The sequence below is a fragment of the Neomonachus schauinslandi genome, chromosome 10 (assembly GCF_002201575.2).
Source record: "Neomonachus schauinslandi chromosome 10, ASM220157v2, whole genome shotgun sequence".
Classification (NCBI taxonomy): domain Eukaryota; kingdom Metazoa; phylum Chordata; class Mammalia; order Carnivora; family Phocidae; genus Neomonachus; species Neomonachus schauinslandi.
Window position 1 is genome coordinate 29,765,349 of NC_058412.1, and position 17,117 is coordinate 29,782,465.

Below are 17,117 nucleotides of genomic sequence, written 5' to 3' on the forward strand. Positions count from 1 at the left end.
TGTACTATGGTTTATTTGTCAATTCACTTACTGAAGGACATCCTGTCGCTTCCAAGTTTTGGCAATTATGAATAAAGCTATTGAAATCATACATATTCAGGTTTTTGTGTGGACATAAGTTTTCATATCCTTTGGGTAAAAACCAAGGAGTGCAACTGCTGGATCATATGGTGAGAGTATGTTTGGTTTTGTAAGAAGCCGGCAAACTGTCTTCCAAAGTGTCTATACCATTTTGCATTCCTGCCAGCAATGAAAGTATGTGTTGCTCTACATCCTTGCCAGCCTTTGGTGGTGTCCGTGTTCCAGGTTTTGGCCATTCCAATCAGTGTGTAGTGGTATTCCACTGCTATTTTAATTTGCATTTCCCTGATGACATATGATATGGAACATCTTTTCATATGCTTATCTGCCATCTGTGTATCTTCTTTGGTGAGGTATGTGTTAAGGTCTTTGACTCATTTTTTAATTGGGTTGTTTGTTTTCTTACTGTTGAGTTTTAAGAGTTCTTTGTATATTTTGGAGAACAGTCTTTCATCAGATGTCTCTTTTACAAATATTTTCTCCTAGTCTGTGTTTGTCTTATTCTCTTGACACTGTCTTTTGCAGAGCAGAAGATTTAACTGTAATGAAGTCCATCTTATCAATTATTTCTTTCACGGATTCTGTATTTGGTGTTGTATCCCCAGATACTGTCTGAATCTCTACTGCTCTACTAATTTGTAAAAATATTTCAGTTTTGCCTTTTGAAAACTCTTCACAAGCGTAACTACAGTTCCAGTTTACTAAAATGTCTTAATATATATCTCATTATTTTGATTTTAAAAATGCATAAAGTAAAGCATATAACAAAGTTTCACTACCATATTACAATGTCTGTGGTTACTGACCAGGGTGTCCCTGCTGCTGTAATGGACCATCCACCCTTCCTTGACCATCGTGCTGCTCTTCCTCTTTGTGTGCTTGATGGACTGTACAACCCTCATTAGCGGAATATTACTGCTTGTTGATGGACTAAAAAACATTTAGAATTTATGATAAAATATTGATAATTTCAATTTTTAAAAAATCATATAAATACTGTAAACTCATTAGCCCTTAAGATAATTGAGCTAAAATTTTTCAAAATATCTTAGAGAAATAGCTTAAGAAAAAATCCCATTATGATGATACACAGTTGATTTATAAAAGACTAAGATAATACTGCAAGTCCTCATTATTTGTCATCAATATTTTTTGACGGGTCATAACACAAAACAATGCACAGAGCAGAAAGAATCCTCCCTAATAGGAAGATATGAAGCCTGGGGGAGGGTCTCATTTGGGATTGCTGTTGAGAAAGCTTCTTTTGCCCTAGGCAGCATGGTTAATTAGTAAATTCATAACAAGGTAAAAAGTAAGTATACCTATACCCAATTTTACATGGTTCAAATGTCAGATTCTATTATTCACGTTGTTAGCAAAAAGTCTTCCTAGTAGAAGACACTGAAAGGAAAATGATTTACAGATAACAATTAAGAAAATAAAAATAATAAATAATGCACCGAGTCAAATCAGGTAATACGGAAATATGGGTCAGGAACAGCGTAGCTAGAGGAAAAGAACAATTTGGGGGTATGTGTGAAAAACACATGGTTTTTCAATTTCAGTCTCAGTTAAATATATTCTCTTAAATTATGATGTATTCGTGATTAGGAAGCCAGCTAAGTTCTCTTGATAGTCTCCAAACTGGGTAAACATTACATTTTAGTTCAGAATGAGAATGATAGTAATAGCTGTAATCTAATGATAAGCCAAAATGAATGAATGACCACTCAGCCATGTGAGATTGATAAATGATCCATTCTCTCTAAATTCCTCCTGGTTGCCAATGAAAAACAAAACCTGCCAAAATATTAACATTTTATTACAAAGTAGTACATCCTATAAAGCTGTATATATAGAAAAACTGAATTTCTATAAACATAAGGGGATATTTAGAAGTTTTATAATCCAATAGCATTTTTACAAAGTGCTAATAGTCTAATTAACCGCTCACAAATTCATCACCATCATCTTTGTGCAACATTTGTAGGTATACATTCATACTGGTGTTCCTAACGTCCAATAATCTGCTGGTATGAAGCAACTGGTTGCTTTAACTGATAGTTCAATTCTGACACCTTGTGGTGGCTGCTCCACAGGGAGATAACACATCCTGACTATATTTAAATAAAGTGTTTTTCTCTTCAAGAAAACAAGGATTCTCACACCTTCCCATGTTGAGTGGATGGCATAAGTGATATAATTTATTTTAGAAATCCTGTGGTGCATGTAAAAGAATTAGCAACAATTTAATTAGATTTTAAATTACATTTTAGGTTCCATTTAAAGAGATTCTTTCTCAAGGGAGTGCCTGGACTGACCCTGTATCCGTGGACATGTGCTACCTGATTGTTTTCACAGCCTCCTCATCTCTTTCCACATCAAGATCGGATGGATCCAAGAAGAACATTTTATCTTCTGGAGGAGATGGTTCTTCTATGTCATCCAAGCCCCGGCTACCATCACTGTTCATGTCACTGCTATCAATATCCATTGGTATATCTGTATCCGCTCCCAGACTGGAAGGTTCTGGCAAAGTTTAAAATGAATTCAGAGTTTTATATTAATGGGAGATCAATCCATCTAAATAGAAAGAGTATATGAAATGTGGGGAAAAAAGCTTTAAAACTCTAAATGAAAATCTAGAAAGTATCTTTATGATTCAAGATAAAGTAGTATTTGAGGAAGATATAAAATTCCCACACACCACAAGGCAGAAAATTAATTTGATTAATTAGAATTTAAATCTCTATATGACAGAAGATATTAAAACAAAGTAAAAGATTAGCCACCACTATTGTTTGTTGAGTTAAGTGGTTTTCCACAAGGGTCCAAGGCAATTTGTTGGGGAAAGAATAAATAGTCTGTTCAAAAACTGGTGCTAGTACAACTGGATATCTACATGCACAAAGATGAAACTGGACCTCTTTTTTAAACCAAATAGAAAGCTTAAAGTGGATCACAGGTCTAAATGTAAGAGTTAACTCTATAAAATTCTTAAAAGAAAACATAGTAGTGAATCTTTGTGACTGTGGGTTATGCAAAGCCTTCTAGATAGAACACCAAAAACCTAAGTGACAAAAGAAAAAATTGGACTTGATTTTGTGCTGCAAATGATAACTCAAGAAAGTAAAAAGACAGCCCAAAGAAGGGGAAAAATATTTACATATATCAAATAAGAGACCTGTATCCCAAATATTTAAAGAACTCTTACAACTCAATAATAAATAAATAACCAGTTAAATAGGGAAAGGACAGGAATAATAGATATTCCCCAAAGCAGATGTAAAAATGGCCAACAGATATGTGAAAAGATGTGCGTATCAATTAGCCATCAGCAAAATGCAAATCAAAACCACAATGAGCAGGGTTTGAAACATGGCGGACGAAGTGGATCAGCAACAAACTACCAACACTGTAGAAGAGCCCCTGGATCTCATCAGGCTCAGCCTGGATGAGCGAATTTATGTGAAAATGAGAAATGACAGAGAGCTTCGAGGCAGATTACATGCTTACGATCAGCATTTAAATATGATATTGGGAGATGTGGAAGAAACTGTGACTACTATAGAAATTGATGAGGAAAAATACGAAGAGATATATAAATCAACAAAACAGAATATTCCAATGCTTTTTGTCTGGGGAGATGGTGTTGTACTAGTTGCCCCTCCATTAAGAGTCGGCTGAAACAAAGAATTTATCATGTATGGAATACAGGAGCTTTCGTATGATTGCCTCTTTAAATGTAGAAGACATTCAAGAGAAACCTGCGTAAATTTTGATACTAAGAAATGACCAAGGATTCTTCCACTCCTGAAACGAGTTGATTTGTGGATAACTAAAAAAGTCTTAAGCTAAAGGGCATTTTAATTTTTTTCCAATCCTTTCAATAAATGTGATCACCAAGATGCAGAACTCTTTTTTTCAGGAATTGATTTGTTCTGTTGTTTCCTCAATTTCTGATTTTTTTTCCTTTAAATTAAATTTGATGTTTCCTTTTTTGATAAAAAATAAAACAAAACAAAACAAAAACCACAATGAGCTATCACTTCACACTCACTAGGATGGCAACAGCCAAAATGACGGACAATAACAAGTGGTGGCGAGCATGCGGAGCAGTCAGAATCCTCACACACTGCTGGTGAGAATGTAAAATGTACAGATGCTCCGGAAAACAGCCTGGCAGTCCTCCTCCAAATGTTAAACATGGAGTTATCATATAACTCAACAATTCCACAACTAGATATCTGCCCAAGCGAAATGAAAACGTATGTCCACAGAAACTGTACTCAAATGTTCATAGCAGTATTCATCATAGCCCCAAAGTGGATACAACTCAAATGTCCATCGACTGATAAATAAAATGTGGTATATTCATGCAGAGGAATGTTATTCTCGACAAAGCAGAAGGTAGTATTGATACATGTTACAACATGGATGAACCCTGAAAACATTATGCTATGTGAGACACTAGTCCCAAAAGACTACACATTATACGATTTCATTTATATGAAATGTCTAGAATAGACAGACCCACAGAGATAGAAAGTTGACGGCAGCTGCCAGGGGCTGGTGAGGAAGAGTGGGGAGTGACCAGGGTGATGAAAATGTCCCACCATTGGACTGTAATGATGGCTGCCTAACTTTGTGAATAAACTAAATGTGTAAAGTACAAAAACTATCTGAATAAAGCTACTTAAAAAAATGATAAGCCACAACACAGAAGGTATTTGTGTCCAGTATAACTGACAAAGAATTATTAGGTAGAATTATCAACAACTCCCTGCAAATCAATAACAAACAGAAAAATGGACAAAACATGTGAACAGGTAATTTACAGGGGAAAAAACTAAGTAACCAGTCAACATATGAAAGATGTTCAAATTCATTAGTATACAAATGTACCGTAAAATCAATATAAATAGTATTTGATACCCATTTATCCAACAGTAGAAAAGTGCAAAAAGACATGAACCATAAATCTAGAGAAGACTTTGGTCTATAGAAAAACTACATTTATTCAGAGTAACCCAAATGAGAAAACCAATCATGCTATCAACGGTGTTAAACAGCAACTATAAAAAACATGCCATTAAAGAAAACATTAAAGTCTTAAGAAATTTAATTTCCGTTCCTTATGCTTTTCCTCCTATAGAACTACTTACATTCAATTTTTACCAGTCATGTAAATGTTAAAGAAAAATTATGCTTAGAATCATTACTTCTTCCTTCCAAAAAGGTAATCACTTCAATTAATATAATCTTGAAATGAGAAAAACAACAACAACAACACAACAGCACGCAAGGGAAAATGTCTAGGGAATGACTGATGGAGAAAGAGACAGGGAGGCAGTATAATGTGTTCTAATGACTGTAGATTCAGGGACCAGAACATGTGGGCTCAAATCCCAACGCTGTAAGTTTCTGGCTACATTTCTTGGGAAAGTTACTTAATGTCTTTGTGCCCAAGTTTACTCATCGGTAAGTACTTAACCTTTTCAAAGGACTGTTCTTAGGTTAAATGTCAATATACGTAAAGAGTGTGGAACAGTGCCTGGCAGTCAGTAAGTACTAGAACTATGAAAACCTCTAGGGATAACAGCAGGGTGTTAAAAGTCTTTTTTGTCTAAGATGGAAGAGAATATGCAGCACCACCGGCAATATGAGACTACAAAGTGGTAGGTGGGTTAAAGGAAAAATGGGAAGGCATAATGACTAATAAAAGTGTACCATAGCTGATGTCTGCTTTTTGTTTATTAAATAAAAAAAGTCAAAGTTAAGAAACAAAGTAAAATAAAATATGCAAATATAATCTTATACAAAGATAATACACAAAAGAATTGTGACCTTCTCTGATCTTTTATGGAAATTAAGAAAAAGAATTTTACCTCCATTGAAAGTAACCTCTCCAAGGCAGTCTCTTGGTACTTTTGATGCACAGCGTTTATGGCAATTGAATTTACAATCTGAAATCAAGTATTTGGTTTATTAATTTATGTAATAAGTCAGGCAGTATCAGATATGGTTAGAGACTTTTAAAGTTTTCCTTTACTAAGAACTCAAGTCTGGGAATAAAGGTCTGGTTTCAAATTCTTATGACACCTCTTAATAGGTATTTAACTCCTCAGGACTGTTTTTTTTTTTTGTTTTAATTTAAATTCCAGCTAGTTAACATTGTGTAATATGAGTTTCAAGTGTGCAATATAGTGATTCAACACTTCCATACAATGTCTGGTGCTCATCACAAGTGTCCTCCTTAATCCCCATCACCTAGTTCACCAGCCCCCACCCCGCGCCCCCGACCGCTCACCTCCTCCCTGGTAACCATCAGTTAGTTCTCTGTAGTTAAGAGTCTGTTTCTTGGTTTGTCTTTTTTTTCCCTCTGCTCGTTTTTATTTCTTAAATTCCACATGAGTGAAATCATATGGTATTTGTCTTTTTCTGACTGTATTTCACTTAGCATAATTCTCTCTAGCTCCATCTAGCAAGCGGCAAGATTTCATTCTTTTTTATGGCTGATTAATATTCCACTGTGTGTGTGTGTACATACATACATACACTACATCTTCTTTATCCATTCACCAACTGATGGACACGTGCTGTTTCCATAATTTGGCTATTGTAAATAATGCTGCTATAAGGTGCATGTATCCCTTTGAATTAGTAGTTTTATATTCTTTGGATAAATACCTAGTAGTGGGATTGCTGGATCATATTGTTAACTTTTAACTCTTTTAAACTTTTTGAGGAACCTCCATACAGTTTTCCAGAGTGGCTGTATCAGTTTGCATTCCCACCCCCCATGGTACAAGATGGTTCCCCTTTCACTACATCCTCAACAACACCTTTTGTTTCTTGTGTTGTTGATTTTAGCTATTCTGACAGGTGTGAGGTGGTATCTCTTTTGATTTACATGTCTCTGATAAGTGATGTTGAGCATCTTCTCATGTGTCTGTTAGCCATCTGTATGTCTTCTTTGGAGAAATGTCTATTCATGTCTTCTGCCCATTTTTAATTGGATTATTCATTTTTGGGGTGTTGAGTTGTATAAATTCTTTATATACTTTGGGTACTAACCCCTTATGGGATATGTCATTTGTAAATATCTTCTCCCATTCCACAGGTTGCCGATTTTTAGTTTTATTGTTTTCTTTGCTGTGCAGAGCTTTTTATTTTGATATAATCCTATAGTTTATTTTTGCTTTTGTTTCCTTTGCCTCAGGAGACACATCTAAAAAAAAGCTCCTATGGCTGATGTCAGAGACATTACTGCCTGTGCTTTCTTCAAGGATTTTTATGGTTTCAGGTCTCACATTTAGGTCTTTAATCCATTTTGAGTTTATTTTTGTATATGGTGAAAGAGAATGGTCCAATTTTCCAACACCATTTGTTAAAGAGACTGTCTTTTTCCCATTGGATATTCTTTCCTGTATTGTTGAAGATTAACTGACCATAGAGTTGTGGGTTCATTTCAGGGTTTTCTATTCTGTTCCACTGATCTATCACCATTGATTGGCAGGGGAGAGAAATGGCGCCAGCCAGCTCCCATGTTCCCAGAGAGGTCTCTCATAAATGCTGCTTCTCAGGGGCAGGCTCTGAGAAGAGCCAATAATCCCCTCACTGTGTGCTCGAGGCACTCTTCAGATCGCTGTTTTCACACTGTGTGTCCCTGGGGTTGTGTGCCTGCTTCGCCAAGAGCAGCCCCGATGCCTCTAGATTCCCTGATGCCTCTGGACTCTCTCGGAGTCCAGTCCACTGACACAACTTCAGGCTTGAAGCCCCTCTGGCTGCAAGAACCCACGAAATTTAACCCCTCTTGCTTTCCAAGCCAATGGATGGGGAAGCATTCTCATTGTGCATTCCCCTGAGTGCTCTTCTCTTGCCCTTCTCTGTGGCTCCCCTCTCTTCTGCAGCAACCAGGATCCATTTCTCCTCTAAACTGTGTCCTGCACTTCCTACCTTCTTCATTGTGGCCTCTTCTCTACATTTAGTTGTGGAGTTTGTTCTACAGTCTTCAGGTAGATTTCTGGTGTATTTAGGATGCTTTGATAGTTATCATCTAGTTATATTCATGGGACGGGTGAGCCTAGGTTCTTCCTACTCTGCCATCATCTTCCCCACTTCTACCAGGGCTCAGTTTATCTCTTTAATGAAGCTAATACTATTCGTATGACACATTGCCAAAATGTTACTGGCAGCTCCATGTTTCCTTCTGTTACCTAACATTCGTCTTTCCTGAGAAAGAAAAGTTTCTCAGGCTGACTACTTTTCCAATATATGTCAAGCACTTACTTTGAGTTCCTAATTATTGGGGCCTGGTGCATATGCAAAAGAGAGACTGAGATTCTACAAGCTTTTATTAGGAATTAGTAAGGGCTTTCCCATACAGCCTTACATGGAAGGACTGAGCTTCTCATGCACAAGATCTCCCACCTTTATGTATGGTTCTCTTTAGCCTGCAAGGACATCAGGGTTGATAGTACTGCAGATGAGTGTCAGGTATAAGCTGTTCAATACTACCGTGTAACTCAGTAAGTTCTCAAACTGGTTCCCAGACCAGCAGCATCCGCATGATTAAGAACTTGTTAGAAATGCAAATTCTTGTACCCCAGCCCAAACCCATTACATTAGGAGCTCTGGGAGTGGGGCTGAGAAATGTGTTTTAATAAATATTTTTAAGGTGACACCAAAATTGAGACCCACTGCTATAACTACTGTCTACTACCACCTTCTACCTTGGAAATACACCTACCAGCAAATTCTGGATAAAAATAACTTCAAGTCCTGACTCAGAATGATTTTGTAATCCTTGTGATTCAAGAAAATTCTGGGTATCATACCAATGGCATTAGGTAAAGGTCATTATAAGAAAAAGTCCCATGATTAATAATTTGGTGGGTGACAAAACTTGTATTAAATAACACGGTCTTTTTAAATGAAATGCCCTAGAGAAATTGATATATGATATTAATATATTCCATTTATCTTAAATAATTGATGTGCTTTTTATCTCATGAGGTTTTACAAATTGTGACAATAACAAGATTTCCATTTTCACTTTGAAAATGCAGAGCCAAATTTGTGGCCTGCCTGAGCAAGTATGTACCTTCGAATGGCAGGCATTTTTATTTCTCTGTATTCCTACTCATGGTTTTGGATTTTTTTTAGATTTTATTTAAATTCAAGTTAGTTAACATATATTGTATTATCAATTTCAGGGGTAGAATTTAGTGATTCATCAGTTGCATGTAACACCCAGTGCTCCTTACATCAAGTGCCCTCCTGCCTATTCATGTTTTTATTAACTTATGTTTTCTTATATTTTATATATGCTTTCAAGCTGCCTTGAAGTTTTAATATAACAAAGTAGAAAATAAACAGGTGAATGAATGAATGAATGAATACTGCTCTTGGAACTGTATGTTTTCTCAAATTATTCAGAGTAACTGTTTTAATTATTTTTTTCTTTCTTAGCTTGACAAGGTGAATGAAAATGACTCTTTACTTTTTTTTTTTAAGATTTTATTTATTTATTTGAGAGAGAGCACACAAGAGGTAGGGAGGGGCAGAGGGAGAGGGAGACTCCCAGCTGAGCAGGGACCCTGACCTGAGACAAAGGCAGACACTTAGCCAACCGAGCCACTGAGGTGCCTCTACTTTTTAAGTATCTTAATTCATATCACAAAAATATAGAAATCACTGAAATAAGTGTTTTTGACTGATAATTAAAATAGCTATATAAAAATATATATATTTCTGAACCAATATAAACACAAAACATTATTCTTTTAGAGTTTTAAGAAATTAAACCAATAACCCAGTGGCAGAGTTAACTGGTTTTATTTCAAAATTCATTAATCTACATATTTATTTTAGGTCCTCTATAAAATATCGTACTGCTCTGCATATGGTTTTAGGATGTTTCTGTTCTGTTCAACAGAGCAGCACTATTTACAACCTTTACTAAGATTATTTGTTGGCTAGAATTTGCACATCTGTTATTAATGTTCTTTCCCCAAACATTCCTTAGTGGCTGCTTGCCAATACACTTTAGTGTTGATATTTTAAAGTATTAATTTATATATTAACTCATATTCAAAAGTAAGTTGTTGAAACAGAATTTCAACATTTAATTATGCTTGTCTGCTAGTTATTAAATACCTGGCAACAAAGGCACAACCTGTTCTCTATTTGATGTTCTCCTATGTTGCCATATGTTGCCAAGACAAGTTTTCTTATATACTTAAGTTAAATTTATGTATAACTAACTTGATTCTGTATTATAAATAGGTTTATTACTGCAAAGACCTCAACTCTAATGTTTTATTTAGATAAAACTAGATAATTCAATTCCACAACTACATCTATTATATAAAAGGTATGATACCAAGAACTGTTAAAATAATCACATAAAAAATAAGTACATAGGATTATAGACAGGGTACTTATACTGCATAATGGCTCAATAATTAATAAGACATTTTAAACTCTATTTTGGTTTTCACTATATTGTACAGCATTGTTGTGAAGAAGTTATGAGACAAAAAGATAAAATCATCTTTAAAAAGCATAAAAACATTCCACAACTATAGGAAAAAATATTCCAGTATTCTATTAAAAACCTGGTTCATTAAGAGATGTTTCTAGAATATTTTGAAAGTGTTCTGGCTTTGTATCCAAATATGGATAATCCCTATCACAATTCCAGTGGCTTCTGCTATATTCTTCCTATTTCAGTGTGATTATAATCTGGAATAACAGTTTTGATACAGCTCTCCTAGCTACATAATTAAAAACAAAAACAATAAAACTCTTGTAATAGGTTTGTTTGTGAGTATGAATATTTAAAGGAAAGAGGAAAGCATTATTTTTTATTTTGGGTAATGTCTGACTCTGAAATCAGAAAGACTTTTTTTAAACTCAAATATCTGCTTACCTGCTTACTAACTGTTGGCTCGTGTTAAGCAACCATACCTTATAGAACCAAATTCTACTTTTTTGTTTAGATTCTAACTTTTCTGCAGCATAATTCCTGGTACATAGTACATATACTGCAGAGAGCAGTTGTTAATAAATAAATAATGTACGTGTGTGTATGCATGCATTGCCTTAATTTTTAAGTTAACAACCAGGAAACCAATTTCTTTGCCTAACGCTTCTGAAATAAATATTGTGAATCAAATCTGCTAATGAAAACATTTGAATTGTACTTAAGAATAACAACCAATCCTACCTTTACACTGCATTCCTTGGCGAAAGAGGCCTTTCAGTAACCGCTTGCAGTATTGACATATTGTGGGACGGGTGTAAGAGTGAACAGCAAATGTGTGTGGAACTTTTACTCTGCACATTACCATCTTTTCCATCCAGATTGGGCGACCACTCCAAGAAGGAATTCTCTTACTTGGTTCTTGGTGAACATGTGACTAAAACGTAAGTAATTTTCATAAGTATAAGTCAATATTAAAAACAAAGTATTAAGAGCAGGACTTGACCACAAAAGTCATTTATTTTGAACATTAAAGCCAAGAATCCAAAAATGTACATCTCAGCAGTTTCCTCTGGAAGCTTAACTTATCAATACTTGAATGTGAACAGTGCAAATGTTTTTGTTATTATTTATGCTAAAAAAAATTTTTTTCTTCATCTTCACATATGTATATTCCCTGTGAACTATTATTTGCCAGGCACATACATTTTACAAAAACAAAAGCCTTAAAATGAATTTATGACATATTTAAATCCCTTGAAAAATGTTACCAAGAAATTAATCATAGGAAAATTAAATTCAGAAAGTGTTATTATTACTCATGTTGAATTACTGAACATGATGTCTGAAAATATTTTGAAACAAGTCTTGGTTTTTCAAATTTTTTTATAAATACTAAAATATGTTTGTTAAAAACTTAAGTCTAATTAATGATAATGATACAAAAACTGGCAGATACAAATTAAACACCTTTAGCCCCAGTACTTATGCTTTAGGAGGTTCCTTGATATTTAAGTATTTGGGCCTTTTCCCCTAGATGAGCAAAAAGGAAAATTAAAGGTGTTGATTAAAAATTTTTGTGTAACCTGAGGGATAACTAGATATTTGTAGCTATGGTCCTTTCTATATATACAAAGAAATAATAAAATGAAATTACAGGCCAGTTCAATATGGCCTATCCCATTCATTCAACCTTCATTGATTATTATATTATAGGCCAGACCCCTACACTTTGTATCACAGAAGCAAAAATGAATGAAGTACAGTCCATTCTCTCAAGCACAAAATACCTAATGACCATCTAGATGTATTATACATTTTGCTGTAGCTGCTTGCACCTTCACTGCTAGAACTGAGGTCCTGAGATCTTTCATATGCCTTCCGTAACTAGTAATGTCTGTAGCCCAGAGAAATCAAATCATTCTGCATTGAAATGTTCAACCAATAAAAGCAGAAGAAACCAGAAGGAACCAAGAGACAGAAGTGTATGAAAGAAGAGAAGGGAGGAGTTAAAAAAAAAAAAAAAAAAAAAAAAAAATTGAAAAAAAAAAGGAAAGGGGGAAAAAAAAAAAAAAAAAAAAAAAAAAGGCTTTTTGGAAGAAAGCAGGAAGACAGAAAAGAAGAAAAAGAAAAGGACATACAAATGGAGGAGAACATTAAAAAACACAAATATAATCTCTGATGGTTTTCACTAATGTCTTGCCACAAATGTTCTAAAGCAAATTATGAAGCAGTTTAATTTAAGAAAAGTACAAAAAGAAGGTTAAAACCCAAGCCAAACTTGCTTGCTTGCTTCAGCTCCCCAAGGTCTCCTGCTCTGGTCTGGCTTACCCTTCCGCCAGGCAGCCAGGTACAGAGCACCCTCAGCAAAAGCAGTGCCACAGTGATATTGCAAAGCTAAACAAGAAGCCAGCAAGAACCAGAAACAGATGTTGTAGGCTTTTGTTCATTTGTTCATCCCTGGCTCCCTATTCTCAACACTCTGCTTCTCTTGCTCCTGCTTCTACCACTTTTGGTTTGTCTCAAGTTTCAAACATGCAAGATGGAATAAGACTGATTTTGGCCAGTCATCATCAAATATATAGGATACCCCGGTAAGGAAGAACTTCCTAACAGACCCCTTCATATGCCAACAGCCAGCTGGTGACTGCCTGCCTTTTGTCAGGTCCTCCTGGGATTGGGTACTGGGGACATGGTACACAGCATGTGTGCAAAGAACTACACAGGGGACTGTGCTGGTAGCAGCCACCTGATTTTTCATGCCTAGTACAAGCAGTAATTTATTTTAAATATGAAAAAACAGGCTCAAATGGATTAATATTACTAATTGCTAGTATCAAAATCAAGACCTAGCCCTAGGTCTTCTACACAGAAGTCCAGTGATCCTTAATCTTTTCCCCATCTCAACATACCTGGGCATACGCTACAGTCTCACTAATGACTGTGGTTTACTACTCTGTGGAGTGAGGAAGGCAGGAAAGGTATGGAAGATGGAACCAGAATTTGGAGGAAGGAGGACACTGGTAAAATCACCTGGAGCATTTGGTGAAAATGGGACCACTGAGACTAAACAGAGTTGAGTTAAAGTTCTTCTCTTGCCTTGCTCTAATGGCCCCTCTTTACAAACTACTACTTAAATTCTTATTTCTTATTAATGTGTAGCCAGTAATTCTCTAAAAGCAATCCAATTATTTCCACAGTGTGAGTTTCAACTAATATTTGCTTAAGTGAACATATGCTCACAAAAACTTTATAACAATGTTGCCAACTCTCAATTAGATGCAATAATAAAGGCAATAAAAGCATTTAAAGGGGGCAATTCCGTAATTATATATATTTCACTTTGGAATATTATTCAGTGAAAAAAAATACCTCCACTTTTATGCACACACTTAGCCCCATCAGTTTCTTTCTACCTTGATTCTGTCCTGTCCTGGCCCCTTGGGCATTTGCCCCAATGTACTGCTAGGAATATTCCTCTTTCTCTCATCTCCAAAGAGCCATCATTCAATTCTGGTCTCTCCAACCTTAGTGGTCCTGTTGTAACCAAATTCAGTGAAAAGCCTATCTTCTTGTGCTCCTCCCTCTCCTTACTTGCTTCCCTTTGGACTGACTTCAGACGCTGTAACAGAAACTGCCTTCTTACATGTAAACGATGACACCTCAGAGTCAGATTCAGAAGTTTCTATTCCCAACTGGCCTTTTTCAAGCTTATCTCAGTGGTCACTGAAGGTTACTATCTTGACCACTCAGAAACTTTCCTTCCTCATTCCTTATCTATGAAATAAGGGTAAGAGCTGCCTACCTTCCAGGACTGTGGTGAAAATTACATGACAAAAGACAAGTAAAGCATCCAGCATGAAGCCTGCCACACAGAACTCAGGAGGCTCTCACCTCGCAGCTATTTGGAGTTAGTTCTTCTCCAACATTGGTTCAGATTCAAGGTTGCACTCATTTCCTCACTGCTATCTCCTCTATTCCTTAGAGTGTCCTCGTTTCCCACTCTCCCTTCTCTAATTTTCCTCTGTGAGCTCTTCTCTTACTGTACCTTTTTCCTTTTTGAGACTGAATGCTTGGACTGATAAAAACAACCTTTTTGAGACACATTCCACTCCAAGATTTCTACTTGTTCTGAAATACTCTCCACAATCTAACCAATACAAACATACCACTCTTATTTTCTTCTCCTTCCCTAAGGAATTTTCATCTTCAGGATAAAATATAAAATAATGAATTAAAACTTAACACCTTATTCATCTGCTCTGTCCTGCTATTTCCTAATCTAGTATTACTTATCTGGGGTAGATGGCATCTCAGCATCATTTGTGGGACTCTTAAAAAAATCTCTCTCTATCCTACAGACCCCATTCCTAACTAAGTTTCCTGTGCAATTCATCTATAAAATGCACTAACTTTTCAATTACCAGTCTTTTCCCGAGCTCTTGCATATGTTTCTATAATTCTTTGCTCTCAGTTCCTTATACCATAGCACTCTTTTTTTCTAAGTTAAACATTTCTCATTAGGGCTAAACAACATGGAAACATGGGATTTTTGTGAAAGAACTTCAGAAGCTTTTATTCTGATGCCTCAGTACAGCAAAATCTTGTGACTAGGATATCAGGACAATAGCCCAAAGGCTTGATTTTGCCATTAATTTATAGAAGACCAAGGGGGTTACAGAAACAACTAAATAGCGTTGGTGCTATAGTGGTGAGTACAGCTGCCTTCCAGAAACAACTAAATGATAAGACTGCAATCTACAGATGGAGGTCATTTTAAATACTAGCAAATGAACAAGCAAGTTCTTTCTTTCTTCCTTGATCTACTGTTTTATTCTTCAGAGGTACAATATATTAGGAAAAAATCACTAGCCTAAAAATAATCAGATCTGGGTTTAATTCTAATGTTGCTTACCAATTTGCTCTGTGACTTGAGTCAAGTTACTACTTGACCATTATGAGTCTGAGCTGTCTCATTATGTACAGATCTACTAAGACATCTCACTGGAATACTGTGAGGATCAATGGGTTCATTCATTCATCACTGAATACCTACTAATTACAAGGTATTGTGCTGGATATGGTAGGGCACACAAAGACACGAGCACTGTCTTCTCTAAACAGATCATAAATTCCTTGAGGACACTATGATATTAAGTTAGAATGCTATACACACCATTAGAGAGGTTTGAAAAGTGGTCTGGCATTCAGCAAATAAAGTAACTTCTAGGTAACGGAAGAATCCAGGAAAAGTAGCTGTTGAGCTAGATCTGGAAAAAGCATGTAGGAGGGACACCAATAAGAGCAAAGGTAGAGGGAACGATGGTGTGTTCAGGGAATGTTGAATAGAACAGATTGTTGGGGGGAAAAAAACCAGATTATTGGAAACATAGAATATATAAAGAATTCCTAGTAGGGAGTGATATAATCAGAGTTGTGTATTAAGCTGTAGTGAAATGTAATGATCTGGCTCTAGTATGTAAGATGAAGTGAAGTATGGGAACCAGAAGCCGGATACTGGTTAGGTTAATGCAGTGGTCCAAGTGATAATGTGGTCCCAAAGTAGATAAAATGCAATTCATTACTACTAGTAAACTCTGTCTCCAGTAATACATTTTAAGTTTTTGAAGCGTAGGAATGTGAGTAGTCTTTAGTACATATTTATGTTCTAGGATGATGTCATATATCCTCTAGAAACATAAGGAATAAGTAGTAAAATGCCCTTTTATTGCCTTAAAATACACACCTCTTCTGTGGGAAGGGCCACATATTCAGTCTGTAGGAGTCTTGGAACTGAGAGGCCAGGTCCTGGCAGAGATACATTTGATAGACGTCTCTTTCTTACTCCACTACAATTATTTGGAATCTTGAAGGCACATCGTTTATGATAATTTAATCCACAGCCTAAATATATTTTAAAAGGTAAAAAAAAATAGTAGATTAAAGAAACTTTAGGGGCACCTGGATGGCTCAGTCCGTTAAGCATCTGCTTTCAGCTCAGGTTATGATCCCAGGGTCATGGGATTGAGTCCCCCATCAGGCTCCTTGCTCAGCGGGGAACGTGCTTCTCCTTCTCCCACTCCCCCTGCTTGTGTTCCCTCTCTCTCTCTGACAAATAAATTAAAAAAATAAAGAAACTAATATATAAAGTATGTTACATAAAAAATACATGCTTCTTTATTTTCTCTGGCAGCAATAGTTATCCTAATTAAGAACCTGGATAACAAGCTAAGTGGAAGCCAAAAAATTCAGTGTAAAATTATTGGCCTCCACCCCAGACTGACTGATTCAGGAATTCTGGGGATGGGTTCCAGCAAAGTATGTTTTAACAAGTCCTTGAGGTGATTCTGATACATGGCAAAGTTTGAGAACAACCAACTTAAACACTTCAGCAAACTGTGGACTGTATACTAAACCCCTCCCATGACATATGAAAGTTACATGAAATCCAAATTTCAGTGTTCATAATTCATTTTATTGAAACACAGCATGCTCTTCATTTCTTTACATCTTGTTTACAGCTTTCATGGCACAGGAGCAGAGTTAA

The 17,117-nt window shown here is 35.9% G+C and overlaps 2 protein-coding genes across 2 annotated transcripts in view; one reads left to right on the plus strand and one right to left on the minus strand.

Moving 5' to 3' along the window:
* The window catches only part of PRKD3 (protein kinase D3), an 85,183-nt gene that overhangs the window by 25,600 nt on the left and 42,466 nt on the right, over positions 1-17,117 (minus strand). The window contains exons 5-9 of the mRNA XM_021697416.2: positions 16,317-16,474; positions 11,315-11,507; positions 5,970-6,047; positions 2,427-2,610; positions 888-1,011 (exon numbers count right to left, since the gene is read on the minus strand). Of these exons, the coding sequence (XP_021553091.1) occupies positions 888-1,011; positions 2,427-2,610; positions 5,970-6,047; positions 11,315-11,507; positions 16,317-16,474 (737 nt within the window). The remainder of the gene's footprint in view (positions 1-887; positions 1,012-2,426; positions 2,611-5,969; positions 6,048-11,314; positions 11,508-16,316; positions 16,475-17,117) is intronic.
* Positions 3,460-3,826, plus strand: LOC110587223 (U6 snRNA-associated Sm-like protein LSm3). Its single transcript, XM_044918658.1, has one exon. The coding sequence runs from the start codon at positions 3,460-3,462 to the stop codon at positions 3,766-3,768; it is 309 nt and encodes a 102-aa protein (XP_044774593.1). The 3' UTR covers positions 3,769-3,826.

Coding starts and splice junctions, on each gene's coding strand:
- LOC110587223 (XM_044918658.1), top strand. CDS start 3,460: ATGGCGGACGAAGTGGATCAGCAACAAACTACCAACACTGTAGAAGAG.